General features: G+C 38.8%; 2 protein-coding genes across 3 annotated transcripts in view; one reads left to right on the top strand and one right to left on the bottom strand.

Annotated features, from left to right (window-relative positions):
* HLCS (holocarboxylase synthetase) overlaps positions 1-8,904 on the top strand; it is a 130,488-nt gene extending 121,584 nt beyond the window's left edge. Inside the window, exon 11 of the mRNA XM_066620855.1 lies at positions 90-8,904. Within this exon, the coding sequence (XP_066476952.1) occupies positions 90-261 (172 nt within the window). The 3' untranslated portion in view covers positions 262-8,904. The remainder of the gene's footprint in view (positions 1-89) is intronic.
* A 3,452-nt stretch (positions 8,905-12,356) lies between these two features.
* SIM2 (SIM bHLH transcription factor 2) overlaps positions 12,357-19,311 on the bottom strand; it is a 72,413-nt gene continuing 65,458 nt past the window's right edge. Inside the window, exons 9-11 of one of the 2 annotated variants that reach the window (XM_066620817.1) lie at positions 18,589-18,757; positions 14,901-15,313; positions 12,357-13,071 (exon numbers count right to left, since the gene is read on the bottom strand). In XM_066620817.1, coding sequence (XP_066476914.1) covers positions 12,357-13,071; positions 14,901-15,313; positions 18,589-18,757 — 1,297 coding nt within the window. Of the gene's footprint in view, positions 13,085-14,900; positions 15,314-18,588; positions 18,758-19,311 lie in introns of both variants that reach the window. The other variant, XM_066620816.1, reaches the window with a different exon arrangement.

The raw sequence follows: 19,311 nt of genomic DNA, 5'->3' as shown, positions 1-19,311 counted from the left end.
AAATGTTGATACAGGGGGCACATAGCTAGTATAATGTGACTTAATATTTGCTGGCTTTATTGTGAGCATTTCTTGCTTTCTGTTTGCAGTGGTAAGCAAGTCCAACTTGGAAGTGATGAGGGTCCAGTAGCGTGGATCGTTGGCGTAGATGATTATGGATTCCTTCAAGTTCATGAAGAAGGCAAAGGTGTTGTGTCTGTGCACCCAGATGGCAATTCTTTTGATATGTTGAGAAATCTTATAATTCCAAAGCAGCAGTAGCTTTTGGATATGGTAAAACAACTGCTGTCTGAGAAGAAGAGCTTGGAGGTTGGCTGGAGGCAGGGTAGCAAACCAGACTTATCAGACTTATCTTTCTGTCTGAAGAATGGAAATACTGTGTACAAGCAAAGCACTGAATTTTTCACCATTAATTATGCTGGCATCTCAGCCGAATGACCTCGCAATTTGATGGCTTTTCTTGCTTTTTGCATTTTCTTCCAGTCTTCATATAGATGTGAGAGGAACTTGTATGGTCAGCATATGAAAAGCTCTAGCTTCTAATTTTTGGCATGGAGCACTGAACTGGATTTTGTTACAGGAGATGTGTTTTGCTGTTCCTGCAGATTCTTAATGCTTCCATTTATAGTGCATTTAAAACTAATACTCATATTGCTTTCTTTTATTATATATATGTATGGAAGGAAAAAGTATTTTGCAAACAAATATTTAGGATATTGAAATTATAGTTTTTAATTGTTTAATGGCTCAGTCTGATGAAGTTTTATTGTGGATAAATAGCTATATGGAAAACAAAGTTTAATTATACTTTTTGAAAATCTAGTTTTTTTCCTACTAGACCATTTTTATTAGGATTCATTCCTCCGCCTCTTTTTCCTCATCAAATAGCCAATCAAATATTATTGTTTTAGAAAGGCCTCTACACGTCCTATATTAGATTAGAGCCAAACTTGCTATCCAGATTTTTCCCAACTGGTAATTTATTTGTTGTTTTTTCTAACATAATGTGGTTATTGGGCCTTGATTCTGTGACTGCAGCCTTCTGCCTGGAAGTAGGTCTCACTTTCACAGTGCCATTTTTCCACTTTCTTTTGCTGGAGAGTTACATGAATAGCATTGCCCTACAAATAGGATATGTCTATACAGGAATCTGAGCACTTTCCTTAATAGCTGGCATAACCTGTTTCCATATCTGCTGTGTCTCACCCTTTTCATTGGAACTAATGCTCTTTTACACTGTGTTCAGTTTCATTTAGGGATCTTCTTGCTTTTCAAGTTGTACTAGCTCACCTGTCTGAAGTTGGATCCTCTGATCACCACTGACACTTGCATACTAAATGGACATGTGAGGTGTTCAGCCCCTTGCTTTGCATTCCTGAACTCCTCAATTCCTAAACGTGTGTATGTAAGGCCTTTATAGCTGAGATCTACAAAATTAAAATTGTTGTCCAGTCACCTTAGGCAGCAGTCTGAAATCAATCATCAGCCCAGGACAACCTGTTCCATTGAGCTCTGCCATTGGTTCTAATAGATTCTACTTCATCATTCAACTAAGAAAGTATCCCCAATGCATGCTTCTCTTATACAGAAGTAGGCTTTTGCAGGTTAAAGTTGACTTTATAAAGAATCAGAAAAGATAATTAGCTCAGATCCCAAATCCAAGAAGGTTAACGGAAGCAAAGTTTACGTATGGTGGATTACGTATGGTGGATCCTGATGTCCTGGAGACTGGGTGGTTTGTCTATAAACTATTGAAAGCTGGGGTTTTGGCCCCATTCCATAGTGTTCTTTACACGGTGGCATCCATAACTGTGTGCATAACGCTATATTTCTTGCCAGACAAAGTGAAACAATTCACTTATTTTAGACTCAAGGGGCATACCATATATACTCACCTGTACGTCGAAAAATTTATGCCTAAAAATTGAACCTGAAACCCTGGGTCAACTTTTACCCAGGTCAATACAGTAAATAAAGCAGAAGCCTCTGGGAGCTTTTGGGAAGCTTGGCAGTTATCTGATGAAGTGGGGGTGGAACTGGGCTGAGAGGCAGAACAAATGGGTGGAAGAAAAAGGGAATTTTTTTACTAGTAATTAAGGTATTCAGAGGCAGCCATTTTAGATTCTTCTCCAGACAGGAAGAGAAGTGAAGGCGCCTATGGGAATTGTAGTCTGTATGAGGGTTGCTGCTATGGAAGTGCAGCACTTACTCCTCACAAAGCCTTCATAAACACCTTCAACGCCCTTCCAGTTTGAAGAAGGTAAAATGCCTCTTTTTTTTCTTTGTGCTGCCTCAGAGCAGTTCCTGGCAAGTCATTTTCATAGAATTTCACACACTCATCAGTTTAGGGGTCTGGTTTTTAAAATACCAGAATGTCATCCTCATTTCCATCTGAAACAAAGTCCTAGGCTACCATTCTGTGCACCATTACTTAAGAATAACATCCATGGAAAGGAGTGGGTCTACTTCTGAGTAAATAGGGTTGCAACTATGTGCAGATGCACTTGCTCATGCTCAGTCCTTGTTACTTGTCTCTCCACTGTGAATTGAATTGCACACTCTCAGTTATGTGTTTTATGTTGTATGTTACATGTTGAGCCTCTGGCTTAGCACATAAGGCACCTTAAAGAAGGATTTGATTCATAGTTCTACTAGTATGTTGTTTACAGGCACTTACTCTGATAGTGTTTACTAAAAGGTTGTGAAGACCACAATTTAAAAAGAATAAAAATGTATCTTATGATCTTTTACTATATTTTTAATAAATTAGGGACTGTAAAGTTCTTGGGTAACAATTACTGGTAAGTTATTATTCGGGATCTGGCCTCGGGTAAAATCAAACAAAATTATAGTCAGGCACCCCTCTAAATTTAACCCCCCTCTCCCAATTTACCTGATGGTCATAAAAAATCCCATGATTTGGGGCTCAAAACCTTGCCCTCAACATATCTGTGAGATTGACTTATAGGCGAGTATCTGCAGTGATTGCCAGACTATTCAAACATTCTTGTTTAATTGTTGATTTCAGTTAAGTTTTGATCAGTTTCAGCTTGGAGCAACTCCTTTCCCTTGATGCTGCAGTCACTGGGATTGTCAAGAAAATTTGAAAATTTCCAAACTTCTCAAGCAGCTCAGTAGCAACAAGGACATTTCCATTATGTGGTGTTACTATGTGTTCCTCAGATCCATGAAATGGAAAGCTTCTTTCTGACAGGAACTGTACAGTGGCTACCAGTCGTTCAAAAACATGCCAGCATTTTGCTTCTTGTATCATCTGTTTTCTTGCACTTCAATAATTTTTTTCAGCAGACAATTTTTACTGCAGTTCAGAAATGGGTCTGCTCTGTGCAGTAGCCCCTTATCCTGCTGGAGTTCCTGGGGCCTTCAAAAATTCAACCAGTGAAGTGTGAGAGAGTCAGAGGAAAAAACAACATGGGAATCTGGCTGTGGACCATGTGTGGTAAGCTTTGAAGTACCCTCTAGGTTGGGGGACAGAGCCCAATTGGGTGCAATTGACCTTTGTTGAAAAGCACTGGTCCCAAGACCAGTCCTTGGAGCACACCACTTCTCACCTCTCTCCATTGTGAAAATTGCCCATTTATACCTACTCTCTGTTTCCTGGTCTTCAGCCAGTTCCTAATGCATAAGAGGACCTGCTCTCTTATCCCTGACTGTGAAGTTTTCTCAGCAGCCTTCAGTGAGGGACTGTGTCAAACATCTTCTGAAAATCCAGATATATAATGTCCATGGGTTCACCTGCATCCACATGCCTGTTTTCCTTTTCAAAGAATTCTAAATGATTCATGAGGCAAGACCCTTAAAGAAGCCATGATGATTCTCCCTCAGGAAAGCGTATTCTTCTAAATTTTTAAAAATGTTATCTTTGATCAGGATTTCCACCATCTTACCTGTTTTCTTACTCCAGTGGTTCTTAATGTATGATTTATGCATGAATGCAGAATTATTAATAGAGATGGGTGGGAGAGAAGGTCAGTATGTTGCATGTTCCAGACTTGCTTGCCTCAAGGAGCAGAGCAACCATTTCAGTAGCTTGTCCCTAAAAGCCTACTCCCCCTGAAAGTCTTCATTATTATATGTCTAGGATAATTCCAAAATAGATGCCTGTGCTTTCTGACTTTTCATCCCCCTCAGGATGTGGTCTTGTTATTGCAGGATATACATAAGGAAGTGCCTTGCTACTTATCTTCTAATTGCTAGAAGGACGTCTTGTTAATAAAGAATCTGCAAGGCTTTTGCAAAGGGAAGCCTTGCCTTGCTAAGCTTTTAAGACTGAGTGTGTCATTATCCCTCAACAAATGGAAAATGTATCAGTCATCAGATGAGGACATGTTCTCTTAAGGATCAGTAATTAGTTAAAAAATAGAAAGCAGATGATAAAATAAATGCAGTTTTGGTAAGGGAGGATATATTTGCATCCTTGTAAGTGGTAGTCAAGCTTGTGGAAACCTCAAAATAACGCAGAATGATAAAATTCCAAGTATGCTTTTAAAAGCACTGGATAGAAATCCTCAGAATGAGTGACTTGGGAGAGGGGTTATAGCTCAGTTGTCAAGCACATTTTCTATGCGGAAGGTCCCAGATTCAATCCCTGGTCTCTTGGGAGAAAACAGAAAATTCCTAGAGATCTGCTGCCAGTCGGTGTCAACACTACTGGGCTATTTGGACCACTGGATTGACTCGGTATAAGACAGGTCCCTATGCGCTTCTGACTGAGCAATAGTGTGCAAAGTGATGCACATCTGAGATTTAAAAAGACTAGCTACTTATATCGTGACAGTCTCAATTAGGGCTTTTTCCTGACCCAGTTTGTCCCAGTTGTTTCATTAATCAAGTAAGAGATTAAATCTGCATAAAACTGCATATGAACAACTACATTTTGAATGAATCAGCATTTTTCCCATTGAACCATAGAATTGCAGACTTGGAAGAGTCCTTCAGTCATCTAGTCCAACCCCTTGCTTGAAGCAGGAAAGTATCTCTAAACCATCTCTAATAGGTGTCTGTCAGGCCTCTGCTTGAAGATCTCCAGCAAGGGAGAACCCACCACTCCCCCTGGTAATCAGTTCCACTGCCAAACCATTCTTGTTTCTTGGTATCCAACAGAATCCCCAGCCTTGCAGGTTAAACCCATTCGTTCTGCTCCCTGGGGCAGCTGAGAACATATTTTGTCTTACTCCATGAGACAGTCCTTCAGATATTTGAAGAGCACTATTAAGTCCCTATCAGCCTTCTGTTCTTTAGGCTAAACATACAAAATTCCTTCAACCTTTCCTCTTAGGATGTTTTTCCTGATTGTCCGTTGCCTTTCTTTGAACTTGCTCCAGTTTAGTTGCATCCTTCTTAAAGTGTGATGCCCAGAATTGGACACAGTATCCTAGATGAGGTCTGACCAGTGTGGAGTAAAGTGGAACCATTGCAGACAGAATGTAGAGGAACTGTTGGTTTGGGGGTTGATGGCATAATCAACCTGTTCTGGGTAGGTTTGCATTCCTTTGCAGCTTGGGAGCACTCCTGGACTCATGGAGGCTACTGGATATCCAGTTGTTTACACTGACTAGGCATGCTTTTAACCAGGTTTGACTGGTTGCCTTTCCTACAATTGCCTTTCCTAGACAAACCAGACCTACCTTGGCCATTCATCATTTTATTACATATTGTAGATTAAATTACTGTTATACATTGTGTACAGCTGCCTGTGGAAACAATCCAGATACTGCAGTTGGTTCAAAATGCAACTACAAGAAACTGAAGGCCTTATTTTGGAACCCGAAAATTACATCACCTTCATTGGTTACCACTTTGTTTCTGGACTCAACTCACAGTGCTGGTTTTGATCTTTAAAGCCTTATATAGCACAAGAAAACCTGTAGAAATGCCTTCTTCCATATGAATCTGCCTGAGTATTAAAGTTCACATCAGTCTCTGCTGTTTTTCATTACCATCAGATGCTTGGTGGACATGAGAGATAGAGCCTTTTCAATAGTGGCACCTAGATCTTGAGATTCCCTCCCAAGGGAGATCCACTAAACCCCATTATTGCCCCCATCCTTCCCAGACAAAAGATCTACTTGCTTCAGCAGTTTTGTTGCATTATAGAACTAGGTCTGATTCTGCAATATTTTTTTAAAATGATGTTGCTTTTTACAAATGTTTTTGAATTATTTCATACATTATGTATTTTATTCTAGTAATGCATAATATTCTAGTATTGTGTTAAACTGTGTTACTATTTTGTAAAGAAAAATGAGGTAGAAATGTATAGAACTAAACAAAAAAAATGAATTTTCTTACCTGAATAGTTAGAGAGCCTAACTTGAAAAGCGCAAAGTAAAAAAGGGTTTCATTTATTTTAAGCTCTGTGCTGGAAATTTTTGCACTGGAAAATTTCCTTCATTTAATTTCCTGTTTGTAAATGAAAACTAATGAAGTGTCGACATATTTTAAAAAGTAGATTCGGTGGGAATATCACTTTTGTCTTTAATGGCCTGTTCTTGTGCATTCAGGACAAAATATTGTCTTGAACAAAGGGGAAAGAAACATCAGCATTAATTTACAAACTGTCATACACCTGATTTTTTTTTCTTTCAAATGTGCCAAAGGAAAATTCCTCTTTAAACAGAGCTGAATAAGGACTTTCTGACTAGCAGCTGTTGAGGTTGAGAATGCCTGTAGGCCTTCCTACAGGACATTCAATTAAAGGTGTATGTGGGGAGTACAGCTGGTAATTGCATTGTTTTCTGCATCAACCTTGGCAGTACTCATAATTTCTACATGAAAACCATTTTATGACAATCTTTGTGAGAGACTAATATAGAAAAATGTGTCTGGACAGAGACTGGGGGAGCTAGTCAGGCATCCTGAAATTCAGAAGTAGCCCACTGAAAAGTGTAATGCTATTAAAATTTCCAGGTTAGTAAAACACTTTTTCCACTGTGTGGCTGATGTTGCCTTTCAGTCTGTTTGCTTGATGAAGTGGTTTCAAAAATATTTCATTATAGAGCCCGTATTTTTTTGCAATATGCATTTTTCTTCTGGCCGGAGTTATAAAACTCCTCATTACATGTTAAGAAAATACCTGTAGGGATTATTTATTGACAGCATACTTCTTAAGCAACTCTGGTGTATTCATATGTGAATATGAAAAGAATGAGGAGCAGAATTGTATCCAGGCAAAACTGATGACCTTTCCAGAGTTATAGTTTCCACTGGGTACTCAGAATTAAGAATAAGCTTGAATTTAACAGCTAACATAAAATTTTGAAGGACATGTCCTACAAGGCAATATATCCCACCTAAAAATATTTTGTTTACATCTTTCAACTGTGGATTATACTTTCCTTTTCGAGGATTATATAAATATGGTATAAAATACACCAAAAAAGTTTGTATAATTGCAGAGATGTATTGCACAGACCAGACAAAACTGAAGTCTGCCATGCCAACATTTTCAAGACAGAACTGACCTGGATGCTTTATGAAACTTTTATTTGGCAATAAGCTCTTTTGATGTCAGTGGTATTTAGTTCCGTATTTGTATGTACTGTACTCATAGACCAAGTTAAGGGGAAGGAAATATGTATACTATGTAACAATTATACCATTTAGTTAAAGCTGTATTTTGCTTATACAATATCAACAGAATTACTTTCAAAAACATTGGATCAGTCCTATTGTGACTGTTTTTCTAAAACTGCTATGCAGGGCAGGAACATGTTTCATTGTCCGAATTATAGGGTAAATTAACAAGTATATAAACTTAAATACAAAAACATTAAACTTAATTGTGGCATTTTATTAATATACATTATTTGTACTTGTAAAACCAAGCAAATAATAGAAATCAATTTATTCCTTAAGCTACATTATTTTATTTAACATTTTTGTCGTACATAATAAATAAGCAAAAGAAGCTTTACAATTTAAGGGAGTAAATATATAATCTTATACAAGGATAGAATGTGTGCTTGTGTTTCTTTTCCACATACTTTTTGTCAAAGCTCTGATTTCTGCATCATATAAAAAAGCAAAGTCTAATATTCTAAAACAGGGAAATACTCAATTTTCTCTCTTGAAATGAGTTGGGGGGAATTATTTTGAATAAGTAATAGTTTTGCAGTAAGTATCCCACTCATGAACAACAGGGACTTTAATTTTATCAGTTAGGTGTAAATTAACTGGTTTAATGATAAAGTGATGTGCTTTTTAACTAAATTGAGGGGAACCTACAAAATAGTAGCAGAGCAGTTCATTACTGCATTAACTGTATCATGTTGTAACATTTCATGAAAGAAAATGGATAATGACGAACTATACTTTTAGTTTTATTTTTCACACATAAGGGTTTCTTATTTAGTTACACTGTGCATAGAACCCTGCAAAGTTCACTTCACTGGTAAACATACTTATTCATAATCAAGCCATTAGAACAAAGTGAGAAGAAATTAAGGTTTTCCACTGTAAGCTTCTTTCTCAGGTTTCATTCTGTTCCTCTTAAATCATTCAATACTTTTTAACACTTTCTTTTAAAGTTTTAGTAACTTATACATTGTGAATATTTGTAGAGTCTATGCTAATTGTCTGAATTCTCACTTCTGCATGGAATTCTTCGTTCAAGTTCCAAGTGGTAACATGACACATTATTATGATGGGACTATGTAATGAAGTAATTTCTAAATGGAAATATTTAAGTTCAAATGTCATGTGCTGAAAAACATACAAGAGGATGATAGGATATTCTTCTGCAGATGCATTTAAAACAGTTCACCTTTAACAATTTAGGCAAAAAACTGGACCACACTGGGAAATTATTTAAAGGAATTAAAGTGTATATTTTCCTACTGTTTCCTTGTCTATAGAAACAAAGTGAGAGGCTCTATAGAAACAGAGAGGCTTAATGTATATCTCACTTTAAAGAAGATATGTACAATACTATGGTAAACAATTGTGTATCATTTCTTTTAATGAACCAGCTAAGTGCCAGATTTTCATAATGAAACAACTTTCATTTAACAAAACTTGGCATAAATGCACTTTTCCAGAACCTCACTTCAACGCACACGTGAATGGGCTTGAATAGGATTTGAAACCCGAAAAAGAAAAGATCTTAAATCTGTTTCTAATAATGCAATGATGTGGTAGAATTCACTTATAGCTCCTTTATATCAAGATCTTCACATGCTAAGAGAACTGTTGATGTTTTTGACAATTTTAATTTCCGGAAAGGCATCAAAATACACAGAATATTACTTGCAAGTGCTGGAGAATATTTTGTTCTATTAGGGGAAACATTCTTTCAATATTAAGTGCAATACTCTACATAAATTTTGCTATAACATGAGGTCTCTGGTAACATGTTTAAATTGCTTGTGTAACATGCCCGTAACACTTAATGCAGTGATGGGGTAGAATTTACTTATTGTAGCTCCTTTAGATCAAGATCTTCACACGCTAACTTTTATATCAGCAAAGAACAATACAGCTTTTGGTGCCTGTCACAGAAACTATTACATTACTCCCAATCATCAGGCTGTGATACTCAATAGCTAGCATAATTCTTTGAGAACTAGGCTTTGCTTTAAGGAGAGTTGCTTCAATTTGTTTGCTTCAACTGAGTGTCACCAAATTTGCAAGCAGTTTATAGACTGTGACCTTATGGTTTTAAACCCCATTTCTAAAAGATATTTTTGACTCAATGATTTTTCAAGAATTCAGACAATCTAATTCTCAAAGTATTCTTGCTGACTTGGAGCACTAAGTAATAATCTCTGAACAATCCAATTCCCAACCCAGTAATATTCAGGTTTAAGTTAAACTGATGTAGTTCAGTTGAAATCAAGTGAACTTAGGGCAGTTTCACATGTGCTATTTCATAAATCATGCTTGTACAGTTAAGGCAGAAGGGTCAAGCTGCAATCTACCATTATAATGCCTGAATTTTTTCATATGTGCTGTGCTTCCCTGGATCTTGTAAATGCCTTTATGGGTTAACACACCAGAAAGAATCAGTCAACCATAGGTCTGCTTTTTGTAGTTATGATACCCAATGATGTGTTACTAGTATTCAGTACATATAACTTTCAGCCACATGTTTGCTTTGCATGGTAGAGAGTTCTGCATAGACCAGAACAGCCCCAGATCTGCATGTGCAAAGCTATTGTTAATCAAACTATTCAAACTGTTCAATGTTAGGCCTCTTTAACTCGGGGAAACACTGATCAAGCTTCTCATAACTAAAACCAAAGAATGGTAGCCAGTTCATCTGGAAGCACTCAAACTTGATCTTTCGAAATAAGAACAAGCAAAAGAGGAAAGGAACAAGGCCACAGAAAAGAAAACTTAAACAAAATGGATGCAAAACAGAGAAATGACCCAGTGTCTCTCCCTCACCCTTAATATGGCCTTCTACCCCTTTTCTTGCCTTAATGATTGGTAATGAAAGGTACCTTGCCTCTGCTAGCAACTGTGCCCCTTCCCCCTTAGAGAAGCTTGCTGTATGCTTTGGGAACTACCGTATAGGCTGCAACTGAAGGCACAGTTTAACTGTTTGGGTTATGAGCCACACTGTTTTGGCATGAGTCTAAAATGTGCATGTTAAACTTTGTTAACCTTTTAATAGGACAGGATTAAAAACAACTGATAACATTTAAACTTAAGCTTTGTTTTCTTGTAATAGCAAATATTCATATAAAATTACAAAAAGATGAATTTTATTGCTATAGCTAAATGAAGAAAAATAGGTTAAGAACATGTATTTTATTCCATTTCAAACTATTTGACTTTGCAAAAGGTGCAATCAAGTTGTGTTTTCTATATTGCACAAGATACATTAGATAAAATTTCTTGGGAAAATAACTGGTTCCGGCTGTACTCAAAACACTGGTATAAAGGCCATTTGCTTCCTGCAGGACAAAACTACCTCCATGCCACTAATAAATTTCATCTTCTCAGAAGTATTTCAGAAACTTTTAATAGCCTTCATCAAAGTTAAGAAAAGGAACTAGTCAACGCAGATTCTAATATACACCTGACTCCAATATTGATGATCTTTAAGGCCAATATATGATGATACATATACAGTACTTTTTCATATAAGGGAGTGTTTCTTCATGTTATCAATAGAAGGAATTTTGTGAAATAAGGTTGATCAGTTATATGGAATTGACAACTGCCATAATCCAGTTGTTCCTTGTGTTCAAGAGCACATCATCATACATAGGCCTATCTGCTCAAGTGTTTTCAATTCAATTATAGCAGGAGCAGCTCCGCAGGTAGCTTTCTTGTACAAGGGCTGCATTTGTGTGTCAGGAATGCTCACAGAGATCTGGATAGCAGCAGCAGTGGCTATATGTTCAATGCAAGTTTTGGTTGCCTTTGATACAGCATTACAGAAAGGCAAAAATCAACGTTCTATGTGCTGTACTTAGAATGCAAAACAAAAAGTGTCTGCTGATTCTCTAATCAGTGCTTTCACTGAATGGATTTTTTTTCTATATCAACTATGAGTGCTACAGTTTGCTGAGTTAAAAATGAAAATGTTTTAAATAGCCAATCTTTGCCAACAGTGAGGAGACTTTAAATCTCAATGCTATAGCAAAATTAAAAGGGGAAAACTCTTTTTCTGTTATTTTCAAAGAGCTGCTTTAAAAAAGATTCTTACTAAAATATTTTTCTGGCAGTGTGAAAAATCAGTTCTTTGGTAGTTATTTCCTGGTTCAATGGACTGCTAGAGTTTCATTGTTTTGAAGATGCATAGTAATCAAAACAGGTTGCCAATTTTTGACAGCCATGGTAAAATTATTGTGAAAGCATATGAATAGGAATTAAAGGTTTAATTTAATGGAGCTGAATCCTAAATTAATGCTTCCAGGCTAACATATTTGAAGACAGTTTAACAGTGACTATATCAAATAATTGGGGTAATTGCTGTATCCTACCAGACTATCCATTTGCCAGCTGATCTATGACATTTGAATATTTCTTTAAGTACAGAATTTCTTAAACAAAATCATCCTTTGTTTCTGTATAATAACACTCTTATAATTTAAGTTATACACTGTAAAAACAGCAAAAATATTACCTGTTACATGGCTTCTTATTGGCAAAATCAACAGCAAAGATTAACCTGTAGAAACAAAGCACTCAGACTAGATGTATTTTTTTTCTGACTTTACAGGTACTGATGCACATGGCTTGCCCAGAATGCATGCAAGTTTGTGTCTCATTGATCTTAAACACCATTCTCACTAAATGTGACCATGTATCCTCATGCTTTTTTTGGAAGTGTTTCAATATGCTTTATTTTTTATTTAAAAAAGAAAAATAGCTTTTTGTTATTGTCACCTTCCATTGGCTATTATTACTGAAGTTCCAATATAATGGGGAAGTGCAGGCTCCTTGTGGGTCTCAGGGGAAGAGGTTGATGAGGGGCTTTGGTTCTTGTAAAAATTACTTCCTTCTTCAGAACTGTGTCCATAATTTTCTGCTATGTGTCCTGTGGCAGTACATGAAGAGGTTTGAAATGTGCCATGTTTGGCTAAAACACGGTGGTAGTTCAGAAGTACAAATGGCACTTGCCCTGTATGTCTCCCATCCACAGTGTGATCATTTTCAGAGTCATAATTAAGCTTTACTGTCATTCTGTCATCTGTTTCCAGCTCTCCTAAATTTGCAGCATGATGAGTCAAATGCTCATATTTTGGTTCTTTCACACAAATTCTCCTTGTTTGCTCATATACTGCTGGAACTGGGAGAAGGTGGCTTAATTGTCCAATAGATTTTGTTTGGAAACATTCTGATTTTGACAAAAAGGAGTTAGCTAAGGAATTTGAAAAGGGCTTTTCACTAATATTAATTTTTTCTTGGAAGTCTCTGTTGAAAACTAGCTTATTTTCTTCCTTAATGAGATGATGGTGTGCTGGGTAAATTCTGCTTTCCATTTTGCTGTGTTTTATAATGCTGGAATCATAGATCTCTTCTTTGTATCTACTGTTAGGTGCTAGGTTTGCACAGCCCACAAAGCTGTCTGATGTACCTTCTTGGCTGTATCTTCTGCTTGGTAGTGGCACTTGGGAAGAAAAAACAATAAATCTGATGTACAAAGAAAACAACTCAAGGTACAAGTTGAAACAGAGCTTGTCATTTTTATGCCTGAATAGGATTACAGTAAAGTCTGCTTAGAGCTGGGTACATTTGATTAAGAGTTTTGTGCAATAAATGCAGCTGCAGACATGAAGCATTTGTGTAAATTAGAGAGCAGCTGCACTCCACTGGCAATAGTGAGGAGGAAATAGTCATATCGTCATCTCCATAACAGATTGGAAGATGTCGTTTAAGCAGGTTCTCAAAATCTAAAAGAATTACATTATAGCTATTTATAATACATTTATATTTATTACATTTATAGCTGTTTATTCTCCGTCAATTGGACCTGAACTTCACTGGAACTCTTTACAACATATTTCGATGACTTTGTTTTTTATCACTATATCCACATCTTTATAAATTATGTTAAAAAACCTAATTACATTAGATGAAACATGAAGAGGGAGGCTTTATGCTTGATTTATCAGACTTTTGCTTCTGCTGTATCTCCACTGATATGGCCCCTTGAATCTTTGCCTAACTTCTACAGTATATACTGTGGTACTGTCACTGAAATGTTTCATGCCAAAAGTGTTGTGTGAATTCACCTTAAGGGCCAACTACACTTTTTGTAGAATGTGCATGTTTGAACTGTCTTTTGTTAACAGCAGCGCTTGTGTGTGAGAGAGACAACCCAAAACTACAGTGATAAAGGCTTTAGCATTGCCCTTGTCATGGTTTGGCTCCCAAACAGCCCCCACCTGTACACTATTTAGAGCAGTGGCTCTCACACATATAGCACCAGGACTCACTTTTTAGAATGAGAATCTGTCAGGGCCCACCAGAAGCGATGTCATGACCGGAAGTCATATCGTCAAGCAGGAAAATTTTTAACTATCCTAGGCTGCAATTCTACCCACACTTACCCAGGAGTAAGTCCCATTGACTATCATGGTTAAAAACATACATAGTGGATTGCTAAAAATACAGGTCTGTAACATTTCCCCAAAGTCAAATATATTAAAAATAAAATATTGAAATGAATGGCTCATTTCACCTGAAATTGGCTCACAACCCACCTAGTGGGTCCTGACCCACAGTTTGAGAAACACTGAGAGTCCAATCCTGGGCTCTGTGCCGCAGCTCCATGCCGCTGCAGACTGTCGCAAATGTGCCATAAGGGCCGCTGGGCTCCCCACATGCTAACCCAGCGCTGGCTGGTGATGGGCTAGCAGGAGCGGTCACCCAGCCCCCATGGCTCAGCAATCTCGCGGACCGCTGAGCCATAGCACGGTAAGCAGGGACAGGGGCAGGGAGGAGGTGTTCCGGGGAGGGGGCAGGCCGGCGGGGGCACCCTACACGAGCGCCTTTACCACCAACCTTTTGGTCGGCGGTGAGTAACCTCATTGTGGGGCTGCTTACCTTACCTGGGAGAAGGGGATGAAAATCCCCTTCTCCCAAGGTAGCCTGGGGCGCGGGGGATCCGGCGGCAGTCATTCTCGGTGCCACCCAGGCTGGGCGCCCCAGGCATCTCAGGATTGGGCTGTGATTTAGAGGATATAAAAAAGCTTCAAGAAACAAAACCAAATTGAATTCAATCGACACTATTGAATTCTCTTTGCAAAAAAATAAAAGTAATGAAGAATTTTAAAATGTTTTTGTAAACAGCTATAAAAATGCATTTTGTAATGAAATATTTGCCAATTGTACCTATAACACACTTTTACTAACTGAAAAAGATCTGAAATGTAAACCTTTTTCCTGAGTACAACATACCTTCAGATTTGTTCATATAATACACACCTTCATAGCCCTGTAGGAGATTATGACGAACGTTGCTTGGTGACTGATCAGAAGGACTTTTAGATGGTGACTGGCTGCTTGGTACAAGAGAATTGGCATAATGCCACTGGCACTCTCCACTTGTCTGCAATGTACTTAAGAAAATGCGAGCTACTTCGCAGGGTGTTCCTTGAGACTGCCCAAATTTAGAAGGCAGCATTTGTTTTTTGGTATTGAATACATGAGGGTCTACAGGGAAGTGTCCATAATGGTAAGAGAAAGGTAAGCTGTACGATGGGGTATATAAAAGTTCGCTGTTTTCTGAATGGAAGGCTTGTTCTTGGATGGTGGTAGAATTTGCTGTGGAGCTGGATCTCCAGCTTCCAACCTGGCCACATTCCAGTTTGTCTGTCTGGAAGGAGCCATATTGCTGAAAAAGCAAATAAAAAAGAAAGAAAAGTGTTTAATAGCTGACTCTGAAATCTGTCAGTATAACAGACTAACAGAGTGCACTGCAAGCCAAGTACCACCTTGAACTGCAGACGCACCAGTTCATATAAACCAAGAGGAGTTGGCAGTGCTTAATTTCTAATAGAGGCACTGGAAATCAAACCTCTGGGACCTGGCCATCTGTCCCAGAAGCCATGTTCTGTAATCCTAAATAGGCAGGGAAGGCTGTGGCTCTGCAAGGAGCAGGCACCCTACTCACGCTCAGAAATCCATTTTTTTAAAATTACTTAAACTACTCCATTAAGATCAGGCACTGAAAACATATCCTGGTCCTGAGCCCTGGCTGAAATTAAGACACAAGAGATTGAATGGGTGCAGGAAAATCCCAAGACTACATGGTAGTGGTTTCTCAATTATTCACTGTTTTTCATTATTTTATTTACATCAAATATTTATAAGCTCTTTCAAATAAAATTTTTCCATTGTGGCTTACGATTAAAACAAACATTTTTCTATTGAGTTAGTATTAAATAAACACCCAGCAAGACCAGAATGTGCTGAGTTCAACAGAGCTAATATAACTCACAATGCCTCTTCTACAAAAAGATAGGTGTCAAACACCTAATCTACAATACGATCTTTTTAACTAGAAAAGATTGATGCAGGAAAGAGAAATGATGTAGTCCAGGGGTTCTCAAATTCTTTACCTTGGCAACCCACTGTATCCATGGTAGATCCAGGACCCACCAAGGCCAGGAAGTTGCAGAGTAAAATGGTGTGCAACCTGCTTCATCGGCTGTGTTGAGCCATCGTTCTGAAACTGTGTCGCAACCCGATTTTGGGGCCTGGAAGCAGCAGGACACAGCCAGTGAAATGAGTTATGTGCCATTTTACCCTGCAGCTTTCTGGTTGTGGCAGGCCCATGACTTACAGGCCCAAAATTAGATTGTAACCCACAGTTTGAGAAATGTTGATGTAGTCAATTTGTGTAGTTCTTTCATTCTAGTGATGGATTCATTTTCAATGACATTTGTGTCAGGAGATATAACTACTTATCAGGAACTAAAGTGGAAGTTAAGGAATGTATGAGTGGAGTAGGTTCTTTAAAGATACGCAACAACAGCTGCTGAATAAAGGTTATGTTGCATATGTTCCTGCTACAAAGTAGGTGTGCTATGGGGTTTTTATAGGGCAAGCTCTGCTTTCTCCAGCTCTATTCCTGTGCTGACATGCATGTCTGACTCCAGAATGGAAACTGATTCACTTCTCCTCCAAGCTTTTGGTGCATTATATGCTTTAGATCTGTGTTTCCTCTCCAAGTGCCAGCACGTGTACCCACTCACACATTTGTTGCATGGTTAAATTTGTCTTTCACTTTTTTCCCCCTAACACTTTAAAATCTTCCCAGAAAGGTGGAAGAAGTGACTGTATGACTCATATAAGGGCCACCTAAACGGTGCTGTATATAATTCTGGTCCAAGAAAAGTTTAAATTTCTTCAAGAAATTTCTTCTTCAGCCCACATGAGTGGGCTGGTCAGTGATCTGCAGTAATCAGCCTCCAGATCACACCACCACAGGTTCACCCTGAGCCCAATCAGAGGGAGAAGGTACTATGATAGAAATGCCATGAGTGTGCTTCCACAGCATGCTCATTAATTAAATTATGTACAACAGGATACAGACCACTGGTCAACAAAAACTGAATGGGGAGAGAGAGAACACAACAGTTTAATTTTGTAAACAAGTTCAAGTTATCATATCTTTTCCTGCTATTTTTGTTCCAGTGTTCTCTCTCAGTACCTTTCATCCCATAAGTATTCCTCTTTCTGCTAACTTTCTAAACTGCTATCCTTGAGATTTTATGCCGAGTGGCACCTATAACTCCTACAATGCTGTCATGTTCTCTTTATCTTATAGAACAGGATGCCCAAACCCTGACCCAGGGGCCATTTGCAGCACTCAGGACCCTGAATCTGGCCCACAGGGAGCTCCCAGTCTCTAACAAGCTTCTGGCCCCTCAGAGACTTGCTAGACCCCATGCTGGCCGATGCGACTGCCTGACACAATCCACAGGCCGTGTTTTCTCTCCGCTGCTTGCTACTTCACACCTGTGAAGCAGCAAGCAGTGGAGAGAAAACATGGCCTGTTTCACATCTGTGAAGCAGCAGTGGCAGCAAAGGAAAGGTCAGCCTCACTTTACACTAGGCCTTGACTATCATGAGACCTTCAGGTCTTTGCAACTGCTGCTTTGGGCTCTCGGGGCCGCCGACATGCTCACCACCCTTAACCCTATGGAGAAGAGAATAACGGTGAGTCTCGAAGCCCAATCCTGATTGTCTCCTGACTGGCATTATTTTAACCACCCCCATGTACATCATTACATTTGAACAATTTATGTCTCTATGTGTTTTACTTCTGGGTAAGAAGTGTGTGGTCAGGAGTTATGTTACCCCTCCCTTTTCTGACTTGGTCTGTATGTTAGGTAAAAACACATCCCTGATTATCCTATGTGCATCGTTGCCTCAGTAAATGCATTCATTCATATAAGTTCCGTCTCCAATGTATTCATTTATGTAAATTCATTCAAATCTAAAATTTAAATTAATTTTTTCCCCAGCCCCTGACATAGTGTAGGAGAGATGTGGCCCTTCTGCCAAAAAGTTTGGGCACCCCTGGAATTTATTGGCTGTAACACTTGTCATGAATTACCTGAGCAGTGAGTGGCCTGTACAGTGTTACCCAAAGTATTGGCATGCCCAGGCTGTTATGCCATTTTTCATTTGCAATTGTATCATAGCATATTATTAGGATACACAAAGCATGTTGTGTTACATCAACATGAATGTATTGTCTGATAGGACACAGGGAAATCTTTTCAGCCCTATCCTGTTTCCTTTTTGCCCATTTCTGTAATATGTAAATCAATTTTCACGCAGCTGCTAGGACACTTGTCACAAGGGCAGGGATGACTGGTGCACTAGTCTGACATCTGCTGTTACTAGTGCAGTTCTCTGGCATCTTCAGTGCAGTGTTACAACTTAGGACTCTACATTGCTACAGCAGTCCTTGATCCTCTCTTACAAACCAAAACAATAGCTTCTGCCCAGAGGCTGAAAGAGAAATGGATCATTCGATATTCTGGATTGCAAAGAAATTCTAGTAACTATCCATGTGATATACCACATGGGTTGTCATATACCACATGGGTTGTCACACTGTTTCAGCACAAGATGTAATGGAGAAAAAAAGGTTACCTGCTGTGGATAAGGAGTTGTTCTGAGTTTTGTCTTCATTTTATTACTTCTGGGTTTTGTTGCTTTTCTTGTTTCTTGTGAGGTAGACACTGAACTTCTGCATGAAAACTGTGACTTAGAAATAGTGACCTGGTCCAATGATAACTGAAGTTCCTTATATTCTATATCTCTGAAATAAAAAATAAACAATATGGAAAGGGTTTTCAAGCCCATGTCTCCTCACTGTGTGTCTCATCCATGTAAATGTAGCACTTAGAAATACAGGTGCAGCCTATTTAACCATGGATTTTTAATCTTTGGATTTGTCTCAACTCAAATTGGGTGGGGATACTGAAAGTCACACACACCTTTGCCTCCTTTGCCCTGCACTGCCATTTCCAGGCAGCCCAAAACACTGCAAAAAGGCTCCGCCTCGCCCAGGCAGGGAAATAGCCCTGGAGCCCTGGAAGAGGTCCCCCTTGCAAGGAACAGTAACATTCCTGGAGCCACTGAGCCAGCAAAGAGGCTGAAGAGGGGAAGGGGGGGTGGAAAACCTCTGTAGCCAGAACACATGCAGCAAACTGGAGCTCTCTCTCGCTCTCTCTCTCTCTCTCTCACACACACACACACACACACACACAGGGGCAGGAGTGATAGCAACAGAGGGGATTGGTTTAAAAAACCCAGGGAGTGTTTGCCAAATTCCCCCCCATGGTGCAGGCAATCACCGACACAAGCAACCCC

The sequence above is a fragment of the Tiliqua scincoides genome, chromosome 3 (assembly GCF_035046505.1).
Source record: "Tiliqua scincoides isolate rTilSci1 chromosome 3, rTilSci1.hap2, whole genome shotgun sequence".
Classification (NCBI taxonomy): Eukaryota; Metazoa; Chordata; class Lepidosauria; order Squamata; family Scincidae; genus Tiliqua; species Tiliqua scincoides.
Note: the sequence above shows the minus strand (reverse complement) of the source record. Positions and strands in the feature narration are given on the sequence as shown.